The sequence below is a fragment of the Echinococcus granulosus genome, assembly GCF_000524195.1.
Source record: "Echinococcus granulosus chromosome Unknown EG_S00005, whole genome shotgun sequence".
Taxonomy (NCBI): Eukaryota; Metazoa; Platyhelminthes; class Cestoda; order Cyclophyllidea; family Taeniidae; genus Echinococcus; species Echinococcus granulosus.
The window spans coordinates 1,022,012-1,043,599 of NW_020170385.1; the positions used below are offsets into that span (position 1 = coordinate 1,022,012).

General features: G+C 42.4%; 3 protein-coding genes across 3 annotated transcripts; all 3 read left to right on the plus strand. All coding sequences in view use genetic code 11, as the record gives it.

The window, feature by feature from the left end:
* Positions 1-1,245: 1,245 nt before the first annotated feature.
* Positions 1,246-9,304, plus strand: EGR_01370 (hypothetical protein; the record flags this gene model as incomplete). The annotated part of the gene is made up of 5 exons (XM_024490619.1): positions 1,246-1,349; positions 2,968-3,049; positions 4,959-5,316; positions 8,581-8,896; positions 9,103-9,304. The coding sequence occupies 5 exons, from the start codon at positions 1,246-1,248 to the stop codon at positions 9,302-9,304; spliced, it is 1,062 nt and encodes a 353-aa protein (XP_024354943.1).
* A 2,928-nt stretch (positions 9,305-12,232) lies between these two features.
* EGR_01371 (Telomerase-binding protein EST1A) lies at positions 12,233-18,871 on the plus strand (the record flags this gene model as incomplete). Its single annotated transcript, XM_024490620.1, has 13 exons — positions 12,233-12,540; positions 12,612-12,941; positions 13,013-13,091; positions 13,679-13,810; positions 14,231-14,461; positions 14,692-14,753; positions 15,298-15,682; positions 15,985-16,410; positions 16,965-17,222; positions 17,428-17,746; positions 17,953-18,348; positions 18,393-18,452; positions 18,636-18,871. 13 exons carry the CDS (start codon positions 12,233-12,235, stop codon positions 18,869-18,871), a joined length of 3,222 nt encoding a protein of 1,073 aa, XP_024354944.1.
* Positions 18,872-19,560: 689 nt separating this feature from the next.
* EGR_01372 (COP9 signalosome complex subunit) lies at positions 19,561-21,545 on the plus strand (the record flags this gene model as incomplete). The annotated part of the gene is made up of 5 exons (XM_024490621.1): positions 19,561-19,869; positions 20,226-20,327; positions 20,574-20,784; positions 21,041-21,336; positions 21,405-21,545. The coding sequence occupies 5 exons, from the start codon at positions 19,561-19,563 to the stop codon at positions 21,543-21,545; spliced, it is 1,059 nt and encodes a 352-aa protein (XP_024354945.1).
* Positions 21,546-21,588: the final 43 nt, after the last annotated feature.

Below are 21,588 nucleotides of genomic sequence, written 5' to 3' on the forward strand. Positions count from 1 at the left end.
CCTGCAGTAGTCCGCTGTTTAGGAAACTACGATGTTCTAACTGGCTGGTCGGTGATGACCAGGCGTTAAATGTAAATAACTACCAGTACCAAAAATTGCAGAGAGAGAATCTTATACAATAAATAAATTTGGAAGTAAAAGTAAGATGTATTGGAGGTTGAATTCGCTACCAAATCTGATAAAACTTAACATCAGCTTATGGTAGAATCGTGGATTACGACTACTTTTAATAAAGCAACAAGAAGACGCTGTCGACCCCCAAACAATGCTTGCAGCATAATGAGCAAAAATGGCTTAGAAGTTAACACACTGCTGGGGCACGGATAAGGTATGAAGCTCTTGGCATTTCCTAAGAACCGTGTGCAATATGTTTATCGCTAGTTAAACTCTCGGCTTTGGTAACAAGCCAATTAGGACTACACCATTGGTCCCTTACCGGGCGGCCTGGCCTCTCTACTACGTTAGCAGCGCCAAGCCTTCCTAAACGTCAACGATGCATATTCTGGCAGAGTATTATTTCTACTTGTGTCATCAGGGAAGTCTCGGCACACAACGTATGCCGCAGAGAAAAGGTATGGCCCGCAAAATCTGAATTTTTTATATGCAACAAGGAATAGAACCAAAAAGAAAATCAGGAACAAATGAATATGGCTCAAAATAGTGTGTAGCGAGGCTCCTCGGTCTCCGCTTCCCAATTCCTAGCGTTCCTAGACAAGCCCGGTTGGTTTGCTTTGGACATCTTTATTAAAGACGACAAGATGTATAGGGAAAATACAATATTCAAGAAGGAGGGGAGCCGCAGTCACTAGGTAAGGGAGAGGGCGATCCAGTTACAAGGTTCGAATTTTCTGCTTGCCTCCTCCCTGAAAGGCGCATTAAAACAACATAAGTATTACAATAGAACCACTTATTATTCTCTTCTAAACTTTTCCATATATGTCAAAAATGATTATTCTGAAGAAGACACTGTTGCATTTCCCGCAAAGAAGTCAAGGCACTAAGAATCATGTTTTTTGTGAGAAACATAAAAACGGGCCTAAAAATAAGTCTGATCAGCCGACTGCGACTTGCTTTATAATTCAACATCACCAATAATAAGGGTATTAGTGAGCACTAAAATGTATGTTGATTCTTACCAAAACCGCTAACTTATAGGTAAAATGCAGAAGTTTTTAAAAAAACAGCAACAAAGCCAGTCTAGACCAAAACTTGTCCCTAATGTGCTTGTTTAATACATTCGATTTGATGGTCACCCATGATCATTGCTACTGTGGGACTTTCCATGTTCCAAACGGTGTTGGCAGCGTCGGTCCTTTCGAGTTGGGGGTGTTGGTGCTGTCTACGTTCAAGTTGTTCGGTCTTATCTGGAGCCCAAATTAGCTTTTTGAGGCTGGTAATCATTCCTGTTTCCCTTATTCTACGTCTACTACAGTTTTGAAACTAGAAATGTGTGTTGCTCCCTAAAAACCCATTTTAGCGACTTCATTACTAATGAATTTTTTTTACAACATAGAACTACATAGTTGGTTACAGTTTATGCCCTTTTCTGCACTAAAACAAGGCTATAAAAACTGTCAATTTTGTTGCGCAAACACTTATTTTTTGCGCGTTATTTTACTGTTAGGTTTTTTGAAGATTTTAAGCCAATTTCCATAATATTCATATTTTGACCACCCAGCCTGATAAATCATGTGCCTTTGTTGAGAAATCAGAGTCTTGACTAGTACTCTACACAAAATTAATTTGTTGTCTGTTAATTTTACGCTTCTTCCCAGTGATTTTTCTACTATTTCTTTTCTCTTTCGCCGTTTCTGGCATTACATTTCTTTGAGTTACTAGCTTTAGTCATTATTTCCCGTTGACAAAGATGTATTTTTATTGGAGAACTTGATTTTATAATTTGCGCTGTTTTTAACCGAAGTCTACATTAATATTAAGTTTAATCCCTTGGTGCAGTCGTCAAAATGATGTCGGAGTCACCTCGACGTTCTTCTTCGACAGGGTTGTCAAACTCAAATTCCCAAACTGTAAGTTAACCCTTTAACTTCCACTTTACAATTGTAGTCGTCAGAATTGAGTCCATTGAATCCAAATTCAGGTTAAGTTACATATCTGTCTCTTTGAGATACGCGTTGGCTTCCACAGGCTTCCTTGACATGTCGAATTGGCGACTAGATTGATCATGGTCTATGAATTAGGAAACCCGTTGTACGAGAAAGAGAAGTTTCCTTTTCGGCTTTGTAAAAGAAGGTTACTTATCTTTCTCTTCCATATTTTGAACTCCAAACTATTCTCAAATGTTCCGATTTACATCCAGTTGTAGTCTTGGCAAGATGTTGATAAAGAAACAGCTTCGAATTCATAAGCAAAGAGTGATGTGCTTTTTCTTTTTCTGCTAAATAACATTTTTTAAAACAATTTGTACGGGTACTGCTTGGAGTATGGTTTGATAGAAGGCAGAGCCAAAAGATTATTCAAACCTTGCCTTCTTTTCGCTTTTTATGCCGCATGCATAGTTTGTGTTTTATAAAGCTGCTACTCCTCCAGCAGTATGTATCGCTTTAGGCATACAGTGAATTTTGACGGATTTTTCGTTACCTTCCAATTAGTCCTAACTTCTTCGAATTTATGTAATGGCAACTGGTTGATTTGTTTTTATCCGCCAAGTTATGATTGATTTTGACCATGAATTTTATTTATACAAGTATGAGTCTTATATCGCCCACATAGAATTACCACATATCCATAAACCTGTTTTCGACAAGTCACCCAAAAAAATGGTCATTTTTGAATAGTAACTTGCATTTTTAGGTCGTTTTATTGTAAGCTTGATATTGTTTATAGTGGTGCACTTTCAAAATCTCATCGTATTGCCTCATTTTCCCACGTAGGAAACACGAAAACAGCCGATTCGTTTTAGTTTAGCCCACGATCACAGCAGAGCATCATGCTTTCGTTTGGTGTCAGGTTATGTGGGCTTAATTACTGTCTCGATACGTGGCGATCGTGGCGTCTTCTTCCTACGCCCTCTTCCAGCTTGACGAACAAGGTGATTCCACACAATGCTCCAAAATCCAATTTATGATAACGCTTTGTCTTTGGGATCTACGGTAAATGGTATCGTGTGGCGGGGGACAGTGCTGTTCCTTTATCCCTCTCGTTCCCTTATTCCTGCATGTGTTCTAAAGTTTTTTTGCTCCAAGTGCCATTCTTATTGGCTCCCTTACTATCTTTTGTACCAAAAATGCATCATGTGACCCGTTCTTGCACAGCTGGAAATCGAGAAAGCTGGACGCTCTCATTTTGCCTAGACAACTGACTCTACTCAATAAACTAGAACTTGCCTTTGTCTAATTTGACAATTTTTTTGTAGAGTTGGGATTCGGACTCTCTTTTAGGTTAGAGGCATTAAAAAGGCATAAGTTGCATCAGGTTTACCATCTGTTACTGCTATTTTCGTTCAAATACGGGCACATGCATCTAGTATACATGGCATGGGGTATATGAATGCTTTTTTGAAGTTTGAAATAACTCCTCTTATTACTGGCTTTGGGGAGACATCTCTTTTCCATTGGGGTTTTCCTACGAGTAATTTCTATTACGTTTTAATCCACTTTATATTTCACTTTATGTGGTCACCACCCTGTTGGTGTGCTCCGAGTTCGGCGACTCGTCCAAAAACTGGGTGAACGTGAGAATTCGACTTCATGCTTCTCTACTCATCTAAAATACTTGAATTGTGAAATAGCATTATTTATGTGAAGGCTAAGCGTTCTTTCCAGCTAGAGGTTGCGCGCTAAATGCGAACACTTTCAGGGTGTACTGAGGAACAATTACAGCCGAAATTTCTTCTGCATTATGTTTGCCTCGCGCTCGCGAAATAAATGCACCTACATTAAAGTGCGTTGTTCATCGCGCCGTTTGTCGCGATTGCACAGGAGAGTGCGGACTGACTTTTCAACTTTTGCTAAACACTTTTCCCACGATTTCGTTCGTGTGTGTGTATTCTTGCCTTTTTTGCGTATACACCGCTTATATCTTCGTTTAGGGCCACTTGATGCAAGAGTAGGCTTCATTGTTCCTTTCCGCTTAGCATTCGGTAGTTGAGCAGGCGATCCAGGAAAGGCAATGTACATTTTCACTTTAATTACGCCCTCACTTGACCCTCTGATTGATCTGTTGAAGGTTGCATTACCTTGGAAGGCCACTGTTCTACATTTCCCAGTTGAAAATTTCATGCTCAGTAGGTAAAATGCACTTATTAGCATTTACAGCAAATAGAGTTACTCACTACTTGCTGGGGAGTCGCTGATTCTTGAAATTTATTTCGACAACTTTAGTCTGATGCATATCCTAGTCAAAGTAGTAGAACCTATTTCACTAGCTAACCCCGTGTAGTTTCCTCCATACTCACGCAGTTATCTCATCTATTTTGTATTTAAGGATGTTATATCACCTGTAAGTTGTCTGTCAGTACGACCAATCAGGGTGTCCGACTCTCATTTCCATTCATCGGGTCGTGTAAGCAGTTTGGCCTCCCGAGTGAATGTGATGTCATTAATGGTAAGCTCATCCAACACAAAGGATAACTTTATGCTTGCTTCACCCCATCTATGTGCATATCGAAATCAGCTTTCATTTTCTGCATACAATCAACTTTGCCATTTTCTAATGGTTCAGTGTTTATGCTAACCAGAATGCATGGTAATAAATGCTGGTTTCTTTTGATTAGTTAGTTCTCATCAAATTTGCATTTTGAATTAGTATGCTCCCGGTTCGGTCTACGAGCAGTTTGAACTCTTCCCAGTATAACTAGTGAGGCTATAATTTTATGCATTTCGACAAACTTCTAACGATATACCATTATCATCTTATAAGCAAATTTGGAACTGATAATCCCTCCTTGAGTGTCTCTGTGCAACCGCTGACAAAACAGATGTTTTTTTGCTAAATACTAGGAGACCCGCGGTCCCTGTCAGCCGCTATCCGCTACGGTTTCACCTCCTGGACTACTTAGTATGGATGACTTAGTGCTTCCAAAGTCTTTCAACGACGTCTGTCCTTCGCCTACTCCCAGCATGGACTTCGAGGCACCCTGGTATCGCTATTGCCGACCCACGGCCCCGGTGCCCTCCGTGTCTGACTGTGTTGAGGTGGCCACGACTCCCATTGCCGCTGCCGCCGCCGGGGATCTCCTGGAGGACCATCTAGATCAGGAGAATTTCTCCCCTCCTCATCATCCTACCGCCTCTCCTCCTTTCGTCCTACCTTTGACCACTGTATCCAACATTCTCTTGAGCCCCATCATGTTTGGTGGTACGCTTCTCGTTCTTGCTTATTTTCTCAAGGACTTAATTCTTGTTTCCTTCGGTTTACTCTTTTCCCCAAGTTTATCTACACAACTTTATGCACTTAGTTTTGTTGGCGGCATTAATCGTATTGCAAAAAATCGCTAGTCCTAGTTTGGGTTTATTAATATCCATGTCATTCATTTTTTCCATCCTGGCTAAATGAAAACTTTTCTTGTGGAAATATAACTACATGGCAGCACCGAAAATTTCGTTTCATTTTATTTAATCTAAAAGAAGGCATTGCATTTGCCCTTTCTATTGGTTCATATACCCACAATGAAGTTTGCATTTGGTATTCGAATCTCTTGTTGCCTGGTTCGCGTGCGCGTACGCCTGGGAAATAAAAGCACCAGCACCCAGGTGGCCTAAGTTGCGGAGCCTAGTGACCTCCCACCCCGCCACCGTCGCAACTTCTCCATTCAGATAGAGCGCTGAAACCTGATCAGTTGATGAGCTTGTCCTAGCATCGCATTAATTGGCTGGCCAACTATCAATGGATCATGTGAACCAGACATGCCAGAGCCCCGGTCGTATGGCAACACGCGCTCCATGCACTTTCGTCAAGACACTAATGGGCCTGATCACCCACCCGTCTGCCTCCTTCACTTGCTCTTCCTGGTTGTCTGGACCCTATGAACTAAAATGCGTACTACCATCGATGCCTAGCCCTTCACTTGATCCTAGTGTACCGACGCACGCGTGTGCGTCTGCTTGCAATCATGCCATACAATTCCACAACACGCAAATGCGATGAAACGAGGGTTTGGCGGGTTGACGTACATCCCACGTGAGATCACGCAAGCTCCTGGCCCTTTGCCAAGTTAGGGTAAGGGGGGGGTCTATCAGCCCTAGTTACTATGGCCCTCAGGTGCTGAGGTCGCAATCATTCATCTCCAACTTTTACAATTCTGATGATAAGTCTAATGGATAATGTTCTTAGTGTATTTCGTTCCCGAGTTAATAAATCGTTACTTTACTTCCGTTTCCACTCTTTTATCACTAGTGCATGTGTTTAAATCTTTCTGGATTACAGTCAGAAGACACCATGAAATAACTTTGTTGGTGGACGCTTGATGAGGTTTGGCTGCTTTCCCTTAGCAGTCTTGGGATACCCGATGGAACTTGTGATTTCCTGTAGGTCCAGAGCAGTCCAGAAGCTTTGCTAAGCATGCTAACTATGCTCAATGTTTACACCTTATATCCGCTCCTCTTGGCATAAAATACACGACTGGTTGTCTCTACATTATCTTCAACAAAAATAAAAAATCTGAAATTATCAGTTGATTGTTCACTCTGCCTCTGTTAAGCATACTATAACCTGACATTCCATTTTATGCTCGGGATTCCTCAGGAGCGTGTCATCACGTCGCACTCCGGCGACTTGGAGAGTTACTGTTTTCGGCGTTCCTAATACTGCTTCTTTTGAACTCAAATTGCTCGGTTGTTCACTCTATTTGATCTTTGTTTATGGTTTTTCGTCTATATAGTAACCATCTATCGGTAATGCCAATTTAGGCAATCTTAAGTTTTACTGATTCAGCTTGAAGCTGCCGTCTAGCTGACCTTCGCTAAGTGGTGTGTTGTACTAGCTTAACGTCTGTAAATTCTTACATATATGCGTTCCGGGTGCTTCACTATATGCATTGTCGTCCAGGATACTTTTTCACGGAGCTTAGCATTATCCACTACGTTATACTAGTAATTTTTTGCATTCTACCTGTGGCTACTGTAGAAGTATAGCGATTATCTCACTAATTCGCTTGTGAAACTTTTCGTAACCCGTAAATGGGAAATTTGACTCAAACACACGCAAAGGGATCATTTTATCAGGATAACAAAGTGACAATATGGCTGCATTTAAGCTGGAATTTTCGTTTGCATTGGATCCGGTTGTTGGCACTCAAGACGTTTCGGATTATGATCACAGGGGGGTTGGCTTGGTTTCTGTAGCAATCTTATTCTGCCTCTGTCTACCGAAGCTGGATGAATTTTGAAAAGGTCCGAGTTTCGTTTTCGTCTCTTGTCGCCATCTCCTTTCCGCTTCAGCCATATTTTTTCATGCCAATTGCGTTTGTTCGCGCACTCGTACAGGCCGCCGAGTACGTAGAACATGGCAGGAAACGGACAGAAAGCCCTTCTGTTTGCTCTCTTTCTACTTGTCTTGCTCTATTCCGCCATCACTTCCACCGAAGCATTCTTCACACCATGCATACGTGTACGCTTTTCACTTTTAAAATATTCTCTTCATTTTGTGGCCATCCCTTCAAAATCTAGTGCACTTTGAATAAGATGGTTGTGAAATACACTGTTCCAGAGCCCTGTACTCTATGTTAGGCTTTTCCCTTTTAAAGATTTGATAAGCTTATTGCTAAAGGTGGGATTTCCTAGTACCACTTTATGATATTTAGCTCTATCCTCCACCCTGATCCAATTTAACCACATTACGTATATATTAACTAGCGAACATAGTGAAATTACTAAGCTTTCCGTAAAGGTTGAGGTGTGCAACAAACACATTACATGCTACGATTTTGTCGGCGTTTGCCATATATTGTACTAAAATGAAATGTTGAGCGTAGATTTCTTAGTTCTGGTATTGCTCGTGGGATTAGGAAATGAAACAATTTAAGTTCAAGTTACCCATCCTCTACTGGGATGTAAGACACCAACGTGAAATCATTGTTGAGAGCCTTCTATAAGGTACGCCCTCTCTAGTGTACAGCGGAATCAAGAAGAGAGTAAATGATGAACGATTGAAGATCGACGTCTTTTCCTGTCAGTGTGAGGCGCTCCAGCCGTTATTAAGCATAAAAGACCTAAATTCACATAAAGTAACTGCTCAAGCCTCTTTGGTATTTAAATAAACTGATTAATCATTTGTCAACTACAGTGGGGGACGGGCTATTTGTATCATAGCTGCACACTTTATGAAAGAATTTTGGAGTTAGCGATTTCCTTTAAATCCTCCCCGAATGTTATCGGATAAAAAGTTGAATTTTAGCCCGACATCGACCACGCACTGGAGGCTGTTTGGCCGCAAGATAGTTTTTTGACCGTAATTTTTAAGCGATAGCAGGTTCTATCTAAAAGCTGTCCATTGGTTTTACCTTACGGTAATTTTATTCGTCACGGAATTATTTATGCTTTTTCCATATTTTTATGTGGCTAGAATCCCCACTTTATTTGATGGGTTCCTTTATTAAGAATTGCATTTTATTGAAATGTGCAGAGCGTCTGCCCAAGTGGTCGGTTCTCCACAGGTCAGAGAGCAGTCATTTGCCCCAGTATCCCTCCTCCTCTTCCCTCCCAGAGCTGCTCACTTGGGCCCCTTTTCGTTCGACGGATGACGAAGAGCTCAATGCGTACATCGTCCCACCCCGCGACTCCCCCCAAACCTCTCCAATACCCGTCTTTGATCGGCGGCGCTCTCGGTTCACTAGTCGCGCAGCTCCCGGCATTGCCCGACCAACTGTACTCAATTGCGGACCCACCTTGTCTTTCGACACTGTGGCTACTCGCATCATCGACTTCCGCCCTCTCAAAAGGTCACTGCTTCTTTCCCTTTAGACTACCTCTTTGCCCAAACGCACACCATTGCGTATACCATCCGCTTACTTGCCTTCTTAATCCTGATGGTGTTTTTTGGCTGGTCGTTTTAGTGGGTAAACTCTTTCATATGATAGATTGACAATTGTGGTTGTGCAAGACAATTTAGATCGTCACAGTGAAGCCACTGTATTCTGCTCACTAGATCAGCCACCAACGACCGTAGCACATCAGAAGAGCTGTCAGTGAAAAAGATTCGACTGCACTCCCTTGTGCCCAGTGAGCGCAGTGCATTTCTTCCTGTTGTGCATCGGGGAAGGAGCATGGTCAACTCCTTGGACTCGTCTTCCGTCTCAAACAGTCCAACCTATACGTTGCCGTCTCTCTTGCCTTCGAGTTCCATTTGAAGCCCCCGCCTTTACGGCCCTACCCCGGTAGTCTCCTTAGGTCTGTGTATAGGATTTCACTGATCTACATTACCTTCCTCTCTCCTGTCTCAGTCTTTTATTATCTCCTCACCAAACACCTGTATATTTTGTACTGGCTTTACCATTTTATCCATTAAGTGCTTTTTGTATTCTCGCCTACCCCTTGTGAGTTGGATCTACTGTTTCCTTGTTCTCTTATTATGGTGCTGAGAAAGGAATGAGATTGCGAAAATGTGGGTCGTAGTTAAAGTTATGTCAATGAACCCTTGGCTCACCCTCAATCGTTATTGGATGTACCCTATTGGCGTCGAAGCTCTTTCCTTCGAATAAGAGTTTTGCACTCGCAAATGGTAAAGGGCGCAGTTGAAGGTCTCGAGTCAGTTTTAGTTCGAGTGCTGACAACTGCCGGGACACGAATAATCATCAATAGCTAGCGTGGGAGGGTAACTAGGTTCTAACTCCGAACAAGCTCAAAGGTATACAACGGGAGTTTAGGGCTAAAACTAGTCAGCTTTCACTAATCCGGTGGTGGTTTTACTCAGATACGTATAAAGGTCAGGGCTTGAGCCAAATCTACTAGAGCATATCACTATTAGAAGCATGCGACGTTTCTGAAACCATTGATCGAGGTAGGGGGGCTGTCTTCTGTGTTCAATATTATTTGGAACAATTTCCGACAAAATGTGAATTAGGAACAGGAAGAGAACCGAGCACGGTTGAATAACATCAAAAAGTTGTACTGAAAAGTCGCTGCAACCAAGAGGTGTTCCAAGGTAAGGATGCGTACGTGCTTTGGCACCCATTTAGTGGTTTGATGCTTCGTTTAGCGGTGGGCTTAACTACATGGGCGCATCAGTCTCCACGGCTTGCACATCCACCCGGCGACGTGACCTTCGGCCTATGCCAATACCCTCCTAGCTCTACTGTAATTTAATAGTATCTGAACTATCCCACTACCTTGGCACATTAGGTATTAGGGGAAGTCTCGGAAGGCTACTCGTTCTCCCAAAGTACGAGAATTTGTTCTGTAACTGAAAGATGTCAGCAGAAGAAAAAAGTGGATGCGTTACATTGTGTAATGCTTATGTTATTTAGATGTAACTTTTAAAGAGGAAGCTGACAGTCAACACGAACCTCGTGATAGAGGAGTGTCCAGAACCTCTCCAAGTGGAGAACTCAGCCTCCCCATCTACCTAAACCCGTATCCGTCCACAATGACTCTAACTAATAAACAACCCTTAATCAAATGGTCCCTTCGTTCTAAAAGGTACAAAGGCCAGAGAAGAGGAGATAAACGAGGAATGCACTAAAATATTTCAATAGACCCAACAAGACTAGTCATATATGGCAAATATTTGAGGGGAGGGGAAGGTAGGTGTATCGATTCTGAGTCCAAAGCTGGGTCAAAGAGGATTAAAAGCTGCAAAAAGCAGACAGGATGGTCATATACCTGTCCCTGCACTAGTAATATAGCTAGATGCATGTAATTCGATGGTGGTTTTATCCCTCGGTATTGGTGAGGCGCCACTTTTGGACTTTGAATTAGCATTTTTGTACCTCGCTGGGTGGGCTAACCTTCAGGCCATACCAATAATCCAAACACTTATTCTGTACTGAATATATATTCTGCCCGAGTATTGTGTCTTCTTTCGTCTTCAGGGAAATCTCGAGACGCCGCATATATTTATCCATTACCAATTGTAAATTAGATTGAGTCAATGTAAACCAATTCACCTAAGTATTAATTTGGAATTAGCAAAATTACTACATGAAAATCAACAAGTCCGTTACAGCAAGTTAATTAATTAAAATGCTCGTAACGATCTTCCGTGCATGTAATATATATTTATATAGATCAAACTAGTTAACCTAAAACTGAATTTTTTGCCTAGAATTAATGTCTTAATTGGCAGACCTTGCGCTAATATTCCCCAATATTTTTAAATAAATGATTGCTTCACTCTTGTTGTAATTGTTGGTGGCCATGGAGCCCTTTCCAAAAGTCCGGGCTTGCTTGATGTCCACTTACAGGCGTCCTGATAGGTTGATTTATAGACCACCGTCGAATAGGACTGTAGCTGTCAACATCGAAAGTGCTGGAGTCAAATCACTTAATAATACGGGTTCTCACCAAATGTCATCTACAAGTGATGACTTGCTAGGTACTCCACCTTCTGACTACAATATATCCAATACCCGACGAAATGCACCCGAAAATATTAGAACCAGCGAGTGTAATCAGTCACATTTGGATTCACATTGGGAGTGTAACTTCGAAGCAGTGAAACCTGAGGTGTTGTCCAATAGTCTAAACGAAGGGGGTATGTGTTTGTCTTCTGAGCGAAACGAGAAGTCGATGGCTTATCCGACCGAGACTGCTGAATCTGCAATGGCGAATCCTTTATATAGACATGGTGGCCTCATTCATTTGCCTAAAAATGTTAACGTTTTCAATCAATCTAGTCCTAATGGAGGTAATTTGGGCAGCACACAGAGAGGTATTAATTATTTGTTCATCGCATATTTTAGACGCAACAAATCTAAGACCCGTCTTGGTTGTTCGCCCTCACCAAAGATCTTTTATACCTTCAGACGCTTGCATTCAATCGCCAAATAAAAGTGGTATCCATTCTAGCCGTGAGTCACCTGGTGAAGGAACTACTGTAGGCGCGTTGCCCACGATATCCACAAGCGCAGGCTTACGTGGGAAAGATCTTCAACTTTTTGGGCAGCCCAATGGGGCTTATTCTTCAATGGTGGCACAGCTTTCGAGGTACCCACGGTTGAAGGCTTAAGGATCACTTTTGTAATGCATTCATTACCCATTCTGTTTGCATACATGCTGAGTTACTTTCGCTTTGTAGCAAGCCATCAAGCCCCACTGTGGCTGAAGCGGTTTATCAAATTATGCAAATTGACTCTGCTCTTAATGCATTGATGGTTCCTCCCGGGCAATGCATCTCTCACATACCTCCTCTGCCGGATGAGCAATCGGAAAATAAATTACAGATGCCAGAGTCAGAACGCTTGTTCTTACGTTGGTGGGCTACACTGGAAAATCTTCGAAGCAGTTTAATGGTTAACTACGAACGCGTAATTCTTGAGGATCTGGACTTCTGCAATGCGGCGCAGATTGAACAAGGAATGTGGAAGTCTGTTTTCTATACGGTATTAGAGTTCTTACGACCTTGGATAGCGAACCCTTATTTAACCGGGTAGGTTCTCGAGCAGATTCCATTTTATCTCTTGTGACTTATGTTTGTACGATTAATTGGTTATCTCATAGGCTGCTACCGAAACCAGAAGAAAGTGAAAGTGGGCAGGCGGTTGCTGCGGCCGCATGTTCTCGCATGATTAAACTCATTCGGAAAGTCTGTCTAGAAGATGTAATTAGAGTCGGTGAGCATCGTTTGACTGGGCTGCTGAATCGGCTGCAGGCGATTCGTCACATTCACCTCGACTGCGTTCTCTCTGAGGGTCGACCGCCACCAGAGTCTGGCTCACGCACTTGCAGATTAATGTATATTAGTGCACAGAAGTTAATGCTTTACCTCGGTGACTTAGCTCGCTATGAGGAAATAATTAATGGAGGGCAAAATTTCGGAAAGGCTAGAAGGTAAAACCCATCTTTTGTGTGATTATTACGTGCTAACTTAAGTTAATTCCTTTCTTTGTTCGATGTTTTAGTTGGTACCAAAAAGCTCAACTTCTTATTCCTAAAAGTGGTAAACCCTACAATCAGCTTGCATTACTAGCCATCTATACGGTACGTAATGTGTCTTATGCAATTAACTGCGTATGTATATAATATTGTTTTCTGCTATTAATTTCTGATCCGCTTGATGGTCCAGATGGGTTAGCCTTCCGGTGGAGAGGCGTGGAGTTTTTTCTCAAAATTTTGCTACCAATTTACATTATTGCTAGCAATTTTGGCCCCTTGGGCTATTGCGATTTTACTCGTAGGTTCACCATTGCCAACCACAACGCTGCATTATTTAACTCCTATACAACTGTATCAACCTTTAACTCAGTGGAATCTGTAGTATTTGAACATATTTGCTCTCGTTAATCATCCACCTAGTTTTATGCGCAGATACTAACCACAAAATGTACGAGAAGTCAATGTCGTCTATTAGTTCATTTCACTGAAGTTTGTTCATTATTCATAAGCCAAATCTAAGATTCCTATACAATATATTATTTAATTGTGTTGCACTCGTCAAACAGTGAATATAGCTTTAATCCTATGATCACATCCCGTTTTCATTATAAGACATTTTGGCCTCAAAAATTTGCTACACGAAGGAAGTTATCCGGAATATTCAGTCTTTTTGAATCATTTCGCTTTTACAGTCGCGCCATTTTGACGCAATGTGCTACTATATGCGGTCATTGGCAGCCAGCAATCCTTTTCCCACGGCGAGCCAAAGTCTTTCCGCATTATTCAACGAAGTGCATACACATGGAGCTGAGTTTCTGCGAAAAGTGAGTTCTTGAGTTCATCAGTAAAAACCGATCACAAGCTCATTTATTGCATAAGTGCTCTCCTATTGAATTACGAAAGCGTTGAAAGGAGAATTCGGGAAGAATGTACAGCTTAGAAGCATTGAGATCATCTGATTGCCGTTCGGAATAATTGTTGCCTGCTGACTATCTTCCAATCTGTATTCCAAATATTTTATGTCTAAATATAATCCTTTCCTAAACAGGGTCTCATGTTATGTCTAGCCCGGTTAGTCTTTTCGTCTCACATAGAAGTCTACCTCATCCCGATGGCCGCCTGGTTGCTCGTCCTCTCAAACTGGACTGAGTTCTAATCGTGCTTCAAACATTTTCACTCGCGGTCGTCCCAAACGGGTTGAGATCTGGATTCACCCTGTGAACGGCACGGAGACAATCGTTCAGGGCAATCGGAGTCTTACGGTACCCAATGCCGCCGCCAGAACTGAGGCTTGGAAGAAATCGAAGAAAATAGTAGGCACTGCCAATTCCCTTAGCCTTCCCTCAGACGAGCTGTTGGACGATGAGAACGAGGAAGAAGGGGAGGAAGCACAGGCCGATGCAGAGGAATACGCAAACATGTCACTCATCGAGGTATGTAGTCGTGTCGGAAAGATGGCCTACTTTGATATACTCGTGAGTCACAAAGTAGTTGTATTGTCTCAGAGGTATGCTGATTTCACCTCGTCAGATTCGTGACCGTATAGTTATTGAATCATAAACTTGTACTAATACTGTCTGGGGGCTTTTGGTAGGATTTCACCACCGACTTCTTATGCATGCGTAGGAACTGGGGAAGTTCAAGCACAATCTTTTTCATTATCTTCATTAAGAAAATAATAAGGCTTATGCTTTTCTAATTTCAGCTAACGAAGTTATTTGGGCTTCATTTTATGCATGCCCACGGCCAACTTTTTACGAAAATAGGGTAAGATGAAGATATGGTAGAAAAATTTCAATATATCTACATGTACGTATAGACATATATTGCCAGTAACTTAGTTGCCTATCGGAATGTTACACTATGTCGCTTTGTTTCTGTAACGAATTCATCTAGCACATTTTCATTCAAGTAGTTAGAAATTGGCGGGCTTTCTTTTCCTTGGAAAAATGTTTAACCTGTTTGACTCCATCTGACGGCCCTATGTGTGGCGTGGCTTTTGGTAGCCAAATTTGACTTTACAGTTGCTCAGAGCCGCCTTATGTAGTTGAAATTATATGTTGACTAATTGGCGATCTAGGTTTATCCCAAGGCCAGTCATATTGGAAAAAATACCATCTTTCAGTTGTGGTATATTTTGATGGATTGTCAGTCACCGTGGTGTTAACAGAAATGTAAGTCCCAAGTCAAGCGGTCTGTGTTACGAAGCTATTTGATCCATATCTGTAGGTGACGCGTTTAGAATATTCAGGATCTCGGTAGTGTGATTAATTATGGTTGCAACAAAGAGCATCATAGCACCATTTACTAGAGCTCTACTCTTCCTTTTACAAAGAATGGAAACCTTCCCTGAGGTCGCATCTATGGCCCTCCAAGCCCTCTCTGGTCTTCTGGCTCAGCGACCGTGCCCCTTGTCGGAAGACCGTCTGTGTCAGATACTCATGGTTAACATGTTCAACCTGGATCGCGCAGCTATATTCACAGCCCAGTCCGCGGTCAGCATGGTCGCTGCCATAGGGAGAAGCAAGATCGGTGCTGCTGAAGTGAGTCGACGGCAACAGCAGCAACAATTACTTCAACGAAAACCTAAGGTTGAGTCGGAGACCCTCCGCTCAGTGCACCACGACCACGCAGCGCGCTTCGCTCTTGACACTTTTAGTCTAATTTGCCGGAGAGCTGCAAAACTCTTCACGGAGGTGATTTCAGTCTGACACCTTAGCGACTTTTTTGTTACATGTACTACCTTCGATGCCAATCCATACAATTTTCTCTGGTCGTATTTCTATAAGCAATATAATGAATATCAGAACTAGGATTTTTTATCGAGGTTCACGTATTTTCTTGTGCTGTTGAGGGATGGCTTAAGTTTTAAACGTTTCATGCTGTATTAATTTATTCTGAGAATCTTGCTTATGACCGAAATTTAATACTTTGGGTTGACTAGAGTTCGAATGGAATCCTTTTAATGTGAACTTGAGTTTTTGAACTTAACACGTAGTCTCGAGCGGAGTCGAGAACTTCGGGGGATTGGCTTCACCCCGATTTGCGCATCCTGCTGCCGGCACTGCGCCTCTGGACAGAGTGGATGATTCTCCACCCGGAGCATTGGTCGCCGCCGCCGAATCACCGTGATCCTACCTTGCACCCCCGTCTCGACGACTGGCGCCTCGTGGCGGAGATGTGCACTCACGCCGCCCAGTGGTTCGCCGGAGTTAAGAGTGCACCCTCGGTGAAGGAGATCACTCCCACCACCGCCCTCGTGGTTCAACTGCACCTTCGTAAGCATAGGGCGGAGGCTGATGGCGACCACCCCGATGCAACAGCAGAATTGGTGAACCGAATACCCGCCTTTTTGAAGTACACTACCCTCTTCGAGGAAACTGTTTGTGCCGGGTTCAAGCCCATGCTTGACCTCATTCCCAAAGTAAGTCCCTTGCAGTTTGGGTCTTCGCAACAATAATGTTGGGTGTTTTTAGATAATCCAGAAGGTAACTTTAAAAGGCAAAGTCAAAAACAGACAGTTCTTCATAACTTCGTTTTGAAAATTCCTTGAATAATAGGGAAATCAGCTATAACAAAACTTTTTCAGGCTTTCAAGTCCTTGGCTTTACCGCCTACTTATGCACTGCTGGACCTTTAAATATTTAGGAAACTAGTTGTTCTGGTCAAAAAACCTTCCACTTAAAATAAACTGTCAGAATCGGTGTCTGCCTAAGAGAAGAGAATGATGCTCGAGATGACGCCATTACAGTCAGCAGTGGGGATGTTTCCCTACCAAGCTGTTTTTGTCATTGATCAATAGTGATGACGAACCATATTTTTCCTATTATCTAATCAGTCATTTTCTCTATGTATCGGGTTTCATCACTTTGCTCCAATTGTTTTCTATGATGCATTATCATGGAACGTGTTTTTCGCCTTTGTATTTCTCGAAGGAAAGGTGTACTTTTCACTTTATAATAATTTCCATGTACCTAGATGTACCAATACTCCGGGGACTGGGATGCAGAAAGCGTGGCTCACTACATACGCATTGAAAAGATTTTGTTGTTTGGTGACTTTCTCTGCGGGATTGAGCCACCAGTCCTTTCTTATGATGTTGACAAGGCCATCTACGAACCAGTCGTCGAGTGTGAGTCTTGCGAGCAGGCACCGATCAAAAAGTCTCCCTCATGTCATCAAAGCGACTCTGAATCGCTGACTGGTAGTGATGCCGAATCTGAGGTGGACGTACAGGTATTTTTACGGCGTCATGGCATATTTTTAAGTCGTGCATTTGCTGTGACCCAAGATGTCCACTAATTCTAAGCATTTCTAAAAAATACGTTCGGTAGGTCACACCTAACCGTAAGGATTCTCATCATTTTCTGTAGTTAACTCTATTAAATCATTTGACATCACGAAATGTAGTTCAACAGCTTCCCATCACGCATCCATGCAGAGTGGTGGCAAGAGTGCGACAGCTGCGTTGAAAGCTGAGAAGGAGGAAGGAATCGAGGAGAATGAAGGTGGGGAAGAGATTTGCGCTCTGCGTCGTCGACGTGCTGTGCTGCGGAGCCAGCTGACGGAGGCAAGACGCCTTGAGGCGTGGCGGCAACAAGCAGTGAGGCAAGCGGCTGCGGGCGGTCCGCGTGGCATCGAGATTGAGGTTAGGCCCATCTACATCCTCCCCGATACAAACTGCTACATCGACTGGCTGGAGGGTGTCGCACGTCTCACCCAGACCTCCTCTAATTACACCGTTTTGGTGCCCATTGTTGGTGGGTCCCTGATCCATTTGTGCAACGCAATATTTCATTTGCTACTATTTAACTGATACTTTTAATTTTCGGCTTAAATAAATTCAAATTCGATTATTTTTAACATCTTTTTATGCAATGTTTACGTAGTCAAGCTTTTTCGGACCCTGTTTTGGCAATCGAATGCTTATTTTTTTAGTATTTCGTTATGATTTGATCTTTTTCAGTCTTCAACGAATTGGACTATTTGGCATCTCAGGATCGGGCATTTGCTTTTAACTCTATCGAGATAGCTTTTGCACAGTATCTTACTAATCCCAGTTCTACCAGCAGTGAGTTTAATGGTAGTAGTGGCGGTCGCGCCAATCTAATTCAGGAACGTGCAAAAGCTGCCATAGCTTTTTTGGAGGGCGAGTTCAACCGCCGAAATCCACGACTACGCGCCCTTACGGCTAAAGGTAGTATGTTGGAGACTATTGCCTATCGTAATGAGGCAAATGGAGGCAAACAACCCGGCCAAATCAACGATGACGTGATTCTCACCTGCTGTCGGCGGTTTTGTAAGGAGGTACTGACGCAAATTTCCGCCGAGGGGAATCTTGTATCAACTGCTGAATCGAAAAGTAAGATCCACTGTTTTGCTGACGATGTATTCATATAACTTCAGGATTTCCCTTCCTAATTGTAATCGGTCAAACTGTACTGAAGAACGTCGTTAAGGTACCAAGTTAGTAGGAATCATTTTTGAATACCTCGTGGGATATTGGTGGTACACTTTTGTATTGCTTCTTACTTTTCTGAAATGGGAACGTATTCCATGGAACAATGAGACCCAAAAACATTTATTTTTGAAGGGGAGAAAAGTATGTAAAGAACCACTCCATCTTAATGGAGCTATGTTGCTTTGTAGATCAGCCAATGCGTGTAACAAGAGAAGTGGTGCTTCTCACATCAGACCGAAATTTGCGTTTGAAAGCACTAAGCTTGAACATACCTGCTCGTCCACTTCGTCCATTTGTTGAGTGGTCCTCCCTCAAGCCTGTTGCCGTGTCCGCAGTCTCCTCTCTCTCTAGCAACGACGTCGACCCACCCCTCTCGGCTCACACCAGCAGCGGCCGCTGGAAGAATCGGAAGCATCCAAAATAGCTGTAGGCAACATTGCGTATCTCTGAGTGTTGTGCCTCTGCCAATTTGATGCCACTTGATTTGACCTCTTCTACTGATTGGCATCTTCAAGGTCGGCACTGTCCGGGAATCATTGCTGAGGTCCTCTGCCTTTTCTTCTGTGTTGTTTCTTCACATAAACAATATTTTATAGGCTGAGAGAAAATTACTGTAATTCAGCTCATTTCAATTTTAGTGTACCATTATATCAACATGTATATTTAATTTTTTAAATACCTCTTGTTTTGACTTGTGTGTTTGTGCGAATTTTGGGATTTCGCGTCAAATGTATGGCTACCTTGACACACAATTGGCTAAGGACTTACATCTAAACAATTTTGTTGTTTTTTCTGTCAGCCGAGCGAAACGGTAGACATCAGGCCATCAATTTTGAGCGTAATAGCGATACACAAACAGAAACAAAAAATAAGATGTAGTACATCGTAAAACTTTCTGTTAACGCGCCTCAGATATAGTTAAGGCTATTTGTCGGACCCAGTGGTCTGAGCTTTCAACATTTTCCAAACATGCTCGCAGTAACCTGGTCGGTGTACTCGTAGTTCTCTGCTGTTTAGTGAATTATTATGAAAAGGCATCACCACTACCGTCACCGTTTGAGATCAGAAGAATGGACTATTGATGAGGCATGACCCTTGGGTCTTCTCCCCTAGATGGAATCAGAGCCAGCAGGTGCAGTTGAAGTAATGGATACGGAAATGTTAGTTGCCTCGATACCTGAGCCAAGTTTGTTCGCCACGGCCCCCTCGACTGCTAGCGACGCCGCTCGCATTGCCTGGGAGCACGCCAACGAGGTGAACGAGATCTCGGACGAGTGCCTCAAATATAATGCTGCGGTGCACCAATCCATCGTCAACGCCAAACCCTGGACCAACGATCCGCACTACTTCAAATCTGTCAAAATTTCGGCCGTCGCTCTCCTCAAAATGCTTATTCATGCTCATTCTGGCGGCGTGTATGAGGTGAGGCACTTTGACAAAGATGCGTATGAAGTAGCTGCTAAGTTCGGTTATTGTTTAATTAGTATTTTCCTCTGCTCAATAGCAAAATGTAATATTAGGGCTTTTTTATCAACTGTATTTCCTATATCCGAGTCTGATCAATGTAAAATAGAAATAACGTGACAATGTTCAACTTACGATTTAGGTAAAGCATTTGTATTTTAATTTTGGAGAATTAAATTGAGGTTTTTGACGATTTCAAGAAACATTAGAGGTTAGACAAACTATTAATAATGGTGACAAATCACAGTTTTATAATACATTGAATCAGTAGGCTGTGTTGTATGAACTGGAATTTTTTTTCGTTTTTCCTGCAGATAATGGGAATACTCATCGGTAAGGTTGCCCACGAGACCATGATCGTCATGGATTCCTTTCCCCTGCCTGTACAGGGAACGGAGACTCGAGTTAACGCGCAGGTAATTTATTTTTTGTGTGCTCAGCACTAAGTGCTGGAGCTGTAAGCTAACCAGACTAATTCTTCAATTTACGGCGTGCTTCTATTTGAGTGCTAAATAGCACTGTCATTATTTTAAAACTGGATTTTTAGTGTGTCTGTTACACATTTAGGTATCTTTAATCAGATGGTATTGATGCCATGGCTTTGGCTATATGCTGAAAGCGTTAGTTTGTTGATAATAATAAAGGGATTATTTAAATGCTAGTCCGAAGCCTATGAATTCATGGCCTTGTACACTGAGTTAGTCGCAAAGGCGGGACGTCGCGAGAATGTACTTGGATGGTACCACTCTCACCCCGGTTATGGGTGCTGGCTCTCTGGCATCGATGTGTCCACTCAGCACACGAACCAAACCTACCAGGAACCTTTCGTTGCCATTGTAATTGATCCAACTAGAACTGTCTCCTATGGAAAGGGTAAGCTGAACTGCTGATCTGTATGCCTTACAGTGTGCACAGAGGGTTCCTTGCTGAAATATTTCCATCCCGAAAACCTGCACCTATATAGGGAAACTAATTCTAAAAGCCACAAAATCAATCGCGTCATTTCTACTGTTGATTCAAAATTTTCGTATCGGTACATCATAGGTGTATATCGGAAGATTAAGTTGTGACATCGCTTGATTGCCTTTACCTAGCAAACGTTGAGAACAAATTTAATTTCCATATTTAGTTAACCTCGGTGCTTTCCGTACATACCCAGAAGGCTATAAACCACCAGATGAGGGACCGTCAGAATACCAATCTATACCTATGGACAAGATTGAGGACTTTGGAGTTCATTGTAAGCGTTACTACTCACTTGAAGTAAGCTACTTTAAATCATCTCTGGAGAAGAGCATAATTAACATGCTGTGGAACAAATACTGGGTAAATGCCCTCAATTCTGATAGCACTGTTGCTCAATTAAATCACTTAACCGATCTAACGAGAGATCTTGCTGATAAAGTCGAGAACGCTGCAATTAATGTGAGTTTAATTCCTTCATTTTGACGGAAAATTTAAAGTTCTACGCTAACGTCTTCCCTGAAATCTAGGTTGATCGAATGAATTCTGACAACGGAAGACTCCAGGATAAACTGGCCAAATGCAGCAAGGATGCATCCAAAATTTCATTGGAACAAGTTAATGCAATTATTGGACACATGATCAAAGATGACATCTTCAAGGTTTATTAAAAATAGATCAGCTACATATTTAACAAAGGTGGTGAAACACTAG